The 11,359-nt window shown below is 39.6% G+C and overlaps 1 protein-coding gene across 2 annotated transcripts in view; it reads right to left on the bottom strand.

The window, feature by feature from the left end:
• Window positions 1–2,196: 2,196 nt before the first annotated feature.
• The window catches only part of LOC122401371 (DNA-binding protein D-ETS-4), a 104,308-nt gene continuing 95,145 nt past the window's right edge, over window positions 2,197–11,359 (bottom strand). For both annotated transcript variants that reach the window (XM_043403454.1, XM_043403453.1), the window contains 2 exons: window positions 5,294–5,522; window positions 2,197–3,204 (listed from right to left, as the gene is read on the bottom strand). In XM_043403454.1, coding sequence (XP_043259389.1) covers window positions 2,846–3,204; window positions 5,294–5,522 — 588 coding nt within the window. In that variant the 3' untranslated portion in view covers window positions 2,197–2,845. The remainder of the gene's footprint in view (window positions 3,205–5,293; window positions 5,523–11,359) is intronic.

Below are 11,359 nucleotides of genomic sequence, written 5' to 3'. Positions count from 1 at the left end.
GCGAAAGAAACATTTTATACACGCGCGAGTCGGAGCTCCCGGCGAGCGTCGCGGAAGTTCAGAAAGTATCCGGAGAAAGTTTAAATAAATCTTAGTAGAAAATGTTTATAGTTTAGAACGTAAGAGCTACTACTTACGAGTACGAGAACCGACGATCAAATTCCATTTAATCGCCAAACGGTTAGAGGGAAATAAACGTAAAACGGGGAGAGAAAGAATAAAAATAAAAAGGGAAAACAAAAGAACGTGAAATCTCTTCGAGTAACTTAACGGCGGCTCACGTGAGTCGCCTTGGTATCCTTACGCAGCTAAAGTGAACTTACACGCTAGATCGTTCATGGAACATACAACGTTAATATATCATAGATATATGGGACCAAAATCACCAGAACCAGTCGCGCAAACGTTTCTGGCCCCGAGCTATCCACGATCGCCATTTGCGAGCTTTCGAAGAAACCCCATTCTCGCCCTTCCGGGGGACTGGAAGGGACCTCTAATCGCGTGTCCTAGGACGAATCGATCGCGCGTCGATCGTTTCACGCCGCCCGAGCGAAATTTTCCGCTCCGGCGTCGCAACGCGCCCGCAAAAGGACGCGTGTCCGATCGACGACCATTTTTTCCAGCGTACTCCACCGCCGGGAAGGCACTTCGGAAGGCACTTTTCAACTCTACACTCTCAGACGCCAAAGAAAATTGCGTATCGCATGAAATTTCCAGAATTTCTGGCCTCACATCATATTTTTGGTAAAGAATTTTTTTTCTCGAAAGTGCGTAGGAATTCGTGAGTATGTCTATTGACCAAAAATGATTGTAATTGACCCACGCAACCAAAAATAATTTTTTCAGAATGATTTGAAATTTTTTAATTTCGTTGAAAAATTTTCAGATCCGTATTGAACTTTAAACGTTAATAACTTTTTAACGGAGGCCTTAGTTTGGCTTCTAGAATCTCCAATTCAACGAACACTTTTCCTGTTTCATTATGTAACCATTTAACGAATACCACTTTTATTGTCAAAAAAAGGATCCAGACCTTCGAATTTACAATTTATAAAATAGAAAGCTGTCGCGTGTTTATCATCCAAATTCACGAAAATAACTTCTGCATGCAGAAAATTGAAAAAAAACTCGTCGCGTTTCTAAAAAAAAAGTGAAGAATCGTTTCAACGTTCAGGGGTTAAATGTTTCCGTCTTCGACACAATTTTACTCCTATTTTGAGTATTCTTTCAGCAATTTAAATATCACGATACTTTTGCTTATCGAACAGAATGGCGTCTCTTACCCTTATTAGGGGTTTCCTTCGAAAAAATGGCGGGACGGGCCAAGCAGCAACGAATAGTTCCGCGCGCCGGATCGTCCATCGATCGTGGACCCGTGGACCGGATGCAGCTCGGGGCTTTAGCGACCGGCGCTGGCAAGCAATCGTGAGAACAGAGAGGAAAGAGTAGTTTCTTCCCTTTTCTCCAGCGAATCTCCACTCACATCTTTTTCCTCGTTGTTTATCCGTCCTCGTGCAACGATCTCCCCGTTCGAAAACTCGCGGGACGTACCTCCCAACGAGATTTCGAGCGTGTCGATCGCGTCAACCTTTCGATCGTTACCATGTCCGAGCAGCGTCGTGACGGCTCACCAACAGGGACGCTACAACACCTGTTCGACGTGCAGGCAATGGACGCACCGATGTCGACACCAACGGTATATAATATCGATTTAGTACCGACACGCGAGCGCCATTTCGAATAATATTACTGTTAGTAACACACTGCAGTAATATTACTAATATTATATCAACATAGTAACAGTACCAGCTTCGATTAGTATTACAATATTACATTACTTACAAATTATATTAGTATAACATTAGTATTAGTACGTGTGTATAGTACACTGTTGGTAAATGCGAACCGATGCTGGCGCGTCGATTGTGAGTTCGTCGTCGAGCTGCCGCGAGAAGCTAAAATTTTTTTCTGATATATATTTCTCGAAGAAGAACGAATGGCTGGACGAGGGGAGATCGAAAGGTCTCGAGATCGACGCGACGCGTCGCGCTGAGGTCGTGGATCGCGTTAACGAAGGGGGCAACTTAATTTTACCAGAAAACAGATGGTTTATATTACAACAGAGAAAAATCGAGACAGAAATAAAAAAACGGGCAGGGGGTGGGGGAAGCACTGGATAAGATGAGTGAGGGGGTCGCCCAAAACGGGCGTACTAAATGGTACCCAGCCGTGGCACGGCGTTATCCCCGAAGGATAATGCCGGACACGGTGGATCGTTTACCTTCGACCTCCGTACTGATTCTCCTTTAATCAGGCACACCAGAGACGCACACGCGCAAGACAATCACGCACGGCACGCACACACGCGACAAGTATATGGAAAAAGAAGAGAAAAAAAAAAACAAGAAAAAAGAAATTCCGCACGCAGAAAGAGTCGGAAGCCCTTCGTCGCAACTCCCTTCGACGAACAGCCGGGCCCAAGGTAATCGGGTGACAACCTTGGGCCCGGAATCGATGGAAAGGTGTTAACCCTTTGCACTCGTGTCCGCTTCTCGATAAAGCATCAGGCACCTTAAGATTATTTCGACACGATCTCCGGGACAACCTGTCACCGGCGCTCGGCGTACGCGCACACGTTATAAAAGGAATCGAAAGAGACGCCCGTCGACGTTACCCCGACACCGTTATGCGTTTCAATAAATACTCGAATAAATTGTTGAAGCTCAGCTTCGACACGTACGCGCGTCAGCAATAAATAAAATATCCTCAAAGTCGTTTGTTCTCGTCCCGGGGTAACGCCGTCGACGATCATCCGCGCGCGAGACTTTCAACGGTTCTGATCCGTTTAAAGGCAATATGGATGGCAGAACTGATAGACGAGCCTCTGGCTACGTTCCGTCTTCTTCATGATACCCTTCTTGTAGTATTGCCTGATGCTGCGGCTCAGTTTGTCGTAGTTCATGGCCGGACGGTTTTTCCTTTTGCCCCAGAGCTTGGCCACGCGGACCGAGTCCTCGATCTTGAACACGCCTTTGCCGCGATCCAGCCAGCGTATGCAGGACCCGTGGATCCCCGGGCTCTGCAGCAGCTCCTTCAGGAACTGCCATAGGTGTATGTGGGAGCCGCCGTTTCGCATTTTACCGCCGTTGTTGCCGTTCCCGTTGCTCGTTCCCGTTTGAGAGGAACCGCACTCCTCGTCTTCGTCTGGAAAAAACCGACCCGACACGGACCCTTTTGGTAAATGATCCTGGACCCTCCTCGACGATCGGTGCGCTGGCACGTTCGATGTCCATGCGACTTGTGCGTGACGCGCATTTTCTGCTCGTCGTGCTAATGTTCATGATTGTTAGCTTGAATTTATCGCGTGCAGGCGGTTAGTCGATTAATTTCGTTCGGGTGTGCTTGTTTGTGATTGCATCTGTTGTTTTTTTGAGGCTGTTTATAGTTTTGATAGAGATACGTTTGGGGTAATTTCGACCACGTTTCCATTGATATTTGAACCGATGGATATGGCTCAATTTGCAAAATGAACAAAATCATACATTCATATGTAAAACTTTAACTCTTAAATGGATTATTAGAGCCCAATGTAATTATTTGAAAATTTATGTAAGCCTCCATTAGTACATTATTTTTTAAATATTTTAAGGGTGTCTTCTATTGTAAAACGCGCGTTTTTGTATGTTCTCTTTGGTATTTTTTTATAAAGAAACTATGCAACGTCTTGTATCAACGCTTCGTATATATATTTACTACTCTTTCAGTAATGTTCATTAATTTTTACAAGAAATAGTCAAAATTAGTGTTAGTATAGAGCCTCGAAAAACGATTCTAATGGCTTCCATGATTTCAGCCGTTCTGTTTGTCCAAGTCAAAAAAGTGAAAAAGATTCTTAATTAGGATACATTTTTCTATATCCGATACTAAAAAAACATACAAAAATTGATAATTAAAAAAATATCGATTTTTTCTTGTTTTTAATTTTAGCAGGCTAAAAAAAAAATAGAAAGAATAATGATTTTGACTTCATTCTAGTACGGGCTATAGTGACATATGTACTGAAGGTACACGCCAAGTTTGAACGAAATCGGCCAACTGGATCTTGAGATATCACGGAAGCCAAAATCAATATTAAGTAAAATATAATTCAGTTGAAATTGAGAGTCCACTCAAGGATTAAACGTGACTTTTTCGAGACCACGTTTATTTAAATATTTGGTAATAACGCACGTTTTGTTGCGTCTATGTCGAACGTTATTGCGAGTGCACCAAGTTGAATTTAAAAACGAGGTAAGTGAGTGGTCGGAATTACCCTACATAGCTCTGTAAGGCAGCAATATGATTTATCTTGTTCGTGACAGTACAGTAGTTCCAGCTTTCAAGATCGAATTTTTACCCCGCGTTCAAGAGCTGCAATCGTTCCCTGCTCACGATCTTTATTGATTTCTCAATATTATCAATCTCGTTTTCAATGATTCCAAATTTTCTTCTTGGAAGCAAGAACTGTAGTTTCCTGTGTTCTGTGCACAATGTCTGTGTTTAATTGTTTCTAACAGAGTTCATGATTGCTAAGCGTGTCTATGCATTAAAAGCACTGATTTTTAATGAGTTTCGAACACGATTCTTGTTAGTGCATTAATAGTCCTACTATTTTATAGCAATATCATCCATCCTTATCCAAGAGCGGATCCAAAAGGAATCTTCTTTTGAACGTAATGCAAAATATAAATAATTTTTACTCAGATTTCCCCTATTATTTCCTTCTTAGATCCGTCCCTGTCCTTATCGCGTTAACAGTTCGAAATCCTTGACAATCGTGACAGCATGCATGATCGCAGATTGCATGCAGTTTGTTGTGATCAGAAGCTTTGATTTTTCCAGCCCAATGGAGGACATTTGTACTTTGCATATTTATGATTAGTAGCGGTTACAGTCATTCTTTTATGATGTTACGTTTTAGCGCAGTTAATTAATTTTTACAACAGTGGATATTATTAGATCTACGCTCGAAGGATTTGTCACCTACTAAAGAACGATTTATGACGATTAGTACATGATATACTACTACTGAGTAGCGATATGGTTATCTGAAAAATTCTAAATCTAAAAAAAGCACAAATCTTAAAAACTTTCCAAATTGTGTCGTTGTTAGTTTAATTTAGTATTCGAATGTGATTGATAATTTTTAATAAACAGCATGGCAGTCAATGCGTGCAGAAGCAATGCATAGAAACAGCGAAGGATCGATTTAAAGAAGCAATTGCATGTAAATGATGTTTAATTATCCACTTACCATCGGAGAAATCCACGTTGCAAGGAGAACCTTTGACAGTAACGGTGGTTGTGTTTGCAATAGACGTTGTTCCTGTTGTGTTGTTGTTGTTGTTGTTGTTGTTGTTGTTGTTGTTGTTGGGTGTTTGCACAACACCTGCAGGACTCCAGGAAGCCGCCAGAGTGTTTCGCGGGGATTCCTCGACCGCTGCTTTCCAAATTTCCAGCTGTGCGTGCAGCATGCTTCCGCACTGCAACAAAAAACGTTGCATTCTTGTTAAGCACCGAACGATTAAATCTACGATTTATACTCGTGTATGCTTAAATTTCTTTTGATAAAAGAATCTTCGTGACTCCAAAGTTTAAATTAACATTTTTATATTTCATAAATCTCCGATATTATATCAGAGAAAAGAATTATGAACTTCCCAAAACATCGTATTGTTTCTAATGACTCCGTACGGACTCCATTTGCATGAAACTTGTCCCTCGGTACGGCACGAAATTCCAAGAAAGTAAGAGGAGAATGGTTGGAAGAGGAGATGGCAGGAAGGAGTAAGTAGATAAATTTATCATACTCGAAGATTAATAATGCCTTGCGAGAGTTCTGTGGTAATGTAAAACAATTAAGGTGGATGGTAACCGCGCAGAAGAGAGACAGGAACTGAGAGGAAGAAATGCAAATACGTGCTTCGGGCTAATAAATGTAGAGAATGAATTAGAGTAGCTAACTAGAACCGTGAAGTTTCTTAAAAGCGTAGTTACGCATAATGAAACGGCTTTATAAGAAAAGCTGGGGTGAGAGTTAGAATTTTCTTGAATAACCATCGCGGTGATAAACTGCTGAAAATAGCTTATATTCGCTAAAACGTTTCCAGCGTTACGGGAAACTCGCCGGGAAGATGAATTTATGCAGGGAATAAATTCTGTTTGACAATTTATGCAAGGTATGCAAAGCGTCTGTGATGAACATCGTTCGATGCTGTCGGCGGTGCTAACAGAGATATGCAAAACTATTAAAATATACCAGCTATGAAAGGAAAAATGATTGGACGGTCCCGTCTTATGAGTTTCGCTCGACGGTCACCGGTGACCGGCGCTTTGATCTTACAAAACTCATAAATGCTGACACTGAAATCCGATTGTAAATTTTTATGTCAAATTTCTGTGATTGCAAATTCTGCACTGTTCTTAAAATTATGTGTTTTTTTTTGTTCTAACTCTTAATATTTCCATATCTATCGAGAGCTTCAAGACTCAAAATAGATGAGAGATTCAAGACTTTAGGTAGTTTTAAGCTTTGGATCATCATAATTTTAGAAACTGTCATGGTGTCTAACGTGGGGAGGTCTGCACTTTTCTTAAAATTATGTGTTTCTTTTGTCCTAGCTCTTAATATTCCCATATTTATCAAGACCTTCAAGACTCAAAATAGATGTGAGATTCAAGATTTTAGATAGTTCTAAGCTTTGGATCTTCATAATTTTGAAAACTGTCATGGCGTCTAACGTGTTGAGTTCTGCACTTTTCTTAAAATTATCTGTTTCTATTGTCCTAGCTCTTAATATTCCCATATTTATCAAGACCTTCAAGACCCAAAATAGATGAGAGATTCAAGACTTTAGATAGTTTTAAGTTTTGGATCTTCATAATTTTAGAAACTGTCATGGTGTCTAACGTGGCGAGGTCTGCACTTTTCTTAAAATTATCTGTTTCTATTGTCCTAGCTCTTAACATATATTAGGTTTATCAAGGCTTTCAAGACTCAAAATAGACAAGAGATTCAGGACTTTAGATAGTTCTAAGTTTTGGATCTTCTTAATTTTGAAAATGTTGAGTTCTGCACTTTTCTTAAAATTATCTGTTCCTTTTGCCCTAGCTCATAACATCTATTAAGTCTATCTTGGCTTTTATGGTTCAAAATAAACAAGAGATTCAAGGCTTTAGATAGTTCTAAGCTTTGGGATCTTCATAATTTTGAAAACTGTCATGGCGTCTAACGTGTTGAGTTTTGCACCATTCTTAAAATTATCCTTTTCTTTTGTCCTAGCTCTTAACATCTGCCAAGTCTATCAAGGCTTCCAAGACGTAAACTAGACAAGAGATTGAAGACTTTAGATAGTTCTAAACTTAAGTGTTGGATTCTGCTCTTTTCCTAAAATTATGTGTTCCTTTTGTCCTAGCTCTTAATATTCCCAAATCTATCAAGGCTTTCAAGACTCAAACTAGACAAGAGATTCAAGACTCCAGACAGTTCCAAGCTTCATATTTCCATAATTTAAACAAATTTCCTATTTCAAACCTAAGATTTGAACAGAGTCCATCGACACATCGTCCAAAAAGGATCGTCCAGGTAATTCTCACCGATAGGAGGTGGCAACGAGGAGGCGCGTAAAGGTGAACGTACCGCCAATAACACGATCGAGGCAACATTTAGGCGACCGGACGTCGAAAGCCCAGGCGGAACAAGGAAGCGGTTCGACGAGAGGAAAGTCCAACGACGCAGGAACGTTAGAGCAGGGGGACGAGGGGGGGGATGTCGAAGGGTGGGACAGGAGAGGAGGTGGACACGCAAGTGTTAGAATTCCAGCGACGGAGTCACTGCGCCGCAAGAGAAGAGAAAGCGGCTCCGTTGAGACGCAACAACAGGCAGTCGAGCAATCCAGCCGGCCAGGCATTCAGGCAGCCGTTGACCCACTTTTCGATCGTTTCTGCCGGGCAAATAGCGCGTCCGTGCACGTACGCGAGCGCCAATCCTGGTGCACACGGGCCCCGCGGAGGCTGCGGCGGTAAACGGGGACGCGGGGGATGCACCGTACGAACGCACCTTAGATGCAGTTATGCGCTGCAGAGGCCACGCGGACGGCGACGACGTGCGACGCGCCGGCCACGGGTTCTGCGTGTGCAACGTGAATCGAGTTCTAGTTGTCGGCAAACGGTGCATCCGAGTCGTTGCACCCCGACTGAGGGGGAAGGGGAGGTGGGGAGGGGGAGGGGGGAACGCGGCGGATGAATTGCAACGCTCGTACCTGTCGGCTTTTCCGTTTCACCGAAGAGACGCGCGAATTTATGAAATCGTCACTCCGAGTAACGGAGATCCAACGCGCACGCGCACTCGAGCCATCCGTGGCGAACCTGCACTCGCGCTGGCCACATGCTTCGATGTATCGTACAAGCTATATTATCTATGTTGTAATCGTCGTTGTCGAATGCTGTGCAAATGATATTTCGCGATGAAATTGTAATGGCGATGCGGGGATCGTGTAGATCGAGATTAGATTTGGAACGTTTTTCGATGCAACCCATTTTGCATATTTCTGTACCTTGTTTCAGTTTAGTTTTGTAACGTATCGTACTGGTGAGATTTAAAAATTGTTCCTTTGTATAAATAAAATAGAAATACAGTCACGAGGAAACTGCATTGTGCCTTTATAAAAAACAGGCTCACTGTGGAGTATTTTATGTTCGATTTATTCACGTATTACAACCATTATATATATTGAATTATTTTTCTTTGTGGGTTTTTAACTCGTACCAGTGCCATTATAAAACTCGTCGTTTCTTCTATTAAAGAAGACTGGTTCTGCTTCCTCTGCAACGAAGCATCCATAGAAGACATGACCCAGCGCATAAAATGTGCATAATAGATTCATAAAATTTATGGATGTACACGGGGGAAAACATAAAATCTATTATTGGTCAGTCGCTTGTAAAATGAAAATACATTTATTCTCGTTATTTAATAATTGTTGACACAAGTCGAGGATTTTCTAATTAATGAAGTTAAATCATTATTATTATATTGTTTACTTGCTGAGGCTATTCGTACGAAAAATGGTATAGACGATACTACCACGAGATTAAGTAAATGACAGAAGAATTTTTCTCCCTCGAAACCATACGCGACTTTTGTCTGAAGCATTTTCGAAAAACGAATATGGGAAACGTAATAATCCGGTTTCTTTCGCCTTTTAGATTAAAATAACAATTGTCAGATGATACTGTTACGCGTCTCGTAAAATTGATTCTTAATATTATTCTCTCACCTTGGAGTCCTCGGTGTAGGCAAGTAACGTAAGCGAATCCGAGCTTAACCTTTAGAGGATCGGCCTTTCTTCAATAAAATCTTGTAGATTTCATACCAGAAGATTGTATACATAAGTAACGTAAGTCGTATGCAAAAGTTATCGTGCAGATTCGGAGCCATTACGGTGGCGCGACTCCGGGCCTCAAAAGTTGGAGTAAAATAAGTTTTTTAATATTATTCGTTGACAGTGTATATCCGGGATCGTTTTTAGGTCTTTGATAACGAATCTGCAGCCGGACGTGGCTTCAGAGGATCAACTAGAGACATTTCACAAAGCTATAGAGTTTGTCCCAAAAATTTGTGAAATTCTGTTTCGTCATAGTGGATCTGCCATTTTAAAATTCTTAAATATGACTACAGATGTAACATCTGCGTCAATTTTCGTCCACCACATTGTATTTTATAAAGATCAAAACCCGAAGACAACCAGAGGAAGTTCATTGTTGCGATTATAGAGAGTAATACTGCATGTACGTACGCGCATACACGCGTGAATTATGCGAGGCGCTGATCGAATTATGTATGCCGACAAACAGTGTAACGTAGGCGGTGCATTACAGAGATAGAGAGACTCGTAGGTTTGAACGACCTTAGGTTGCCTGAAGAAATACGTTTCATAGGTCCGAGAGCTTTCCTCGAATTAGCTACCTTTGATGCAACCATTTTCGTCGCTGAGATCGTAGATTACATTGATCTAAGTAAGTCAAATAACGCATAAACGCGTATTAATAAATGTAATTCTATATTTTAATGTATTCTCAGAATTATAATCATTTCAGACTTCGTATGGTCTGATAGGTTTTACTTATTCATTCACTGTGATAACGCGTGCTTTCGACCTTATACGTTCTTCGAGTGGGAACGAAACTTCTATGAAAATGTAAATAAAAATACTAATGTAGCGAAATGATTTTTAATTTCTTTTTACATTTACCCCTTTTGATAGTTTAATGGAGCATTTCTATGCAAAATACCTTAGAAAAATATTTTTCATAAAATTTTTTAATAGAATCAAAGTTAAATCATCAACAAACATTTTTAGATATTAGTTAAATCAATGTTGAAAATCCTGACTGGCTCAAATATAACTCATCAAACAGTATAATATCATTTTCTTACAAACGAATCAAAGTTAAATCATCAACATTTTTAGATATTAGTTAAATCAATGTTGAAAATCCTGGTTGACTCAAATATAACTCATCAAACAGTATAATATAATATTTTATAAGAGAAAATGTTTAAATTTGACATAACATATCAAACAGTATAATATAATTTTCTTATAAACGATTCAAAGTTAAATCATCAACATTTTTAGATATTAGTTAAATCAATGTTGAAAATCCTAACTGGCTCAGATATAACACATCAAACAGTGTAATATAATTTTCTTACAAACGAATCAAAGTTGAATCATCAACATTTTTAGATATTAGTTAAATCAATGTTGAAAACCCTGACTGGCTCAAATGTAACACATCAAACAGTATAATATAATTTTCTAATAAACAAATCAAAGTTAAATCATCAACAAACATTTTTAGATATTAGTTAAATCAATGTTGAAAATCCTGATTGACTCAAATATAACTCATCAAACAGTATAATATAATTTTCTTATAAAAGAAAATTTCTAAATTTGACAGAATACATCAAACAGTGTAATATAATTTTCTTATAAACGAAACAAAGTTGAATCATCAACAATCATTTTTAGATCAATGTTGAAAATCCTGATTGGCTCAAATATAACACATCAAACAGTAAAATATAATTTTCTTATAAAAAACATTTTTAAATTTAAAAAATTTCTAAAACAGCAATTGTATTATAACCTCAAAAAACAAAATGAAGTACTAAACTATCGAGTCATCGACGCCTCATTTTACGACCCAAAGAATCAATTTAAACAAAAAGAGTCAGAAAATTTCATTTTTAAAAAGTGCAATTTCACTTTGCCAACGCACTGGGTCAACTCTAACAGAGATTTGTTTTTCT

The sequence above is a fragment of the Colletes gigas genome, unplaced genomic scaffold, assembly GCF_013123115.1.
Source record: "Colletes gigas isolate AHSC1104 unplaced genomic scaffold, ASM1312311v1 Colletes_gigas_Sc00024, whole genome shotgun sequence".
Classification (NCBI taxonomy): Eukaryota; Metazoa; Arthropoda; class Insecta; order Hymenoptera; family Colletidae; genus Colletes; species Colletes gigas.
This window is presented reverse-complemented; position numbering and strand designations above follow the sequence as displayed.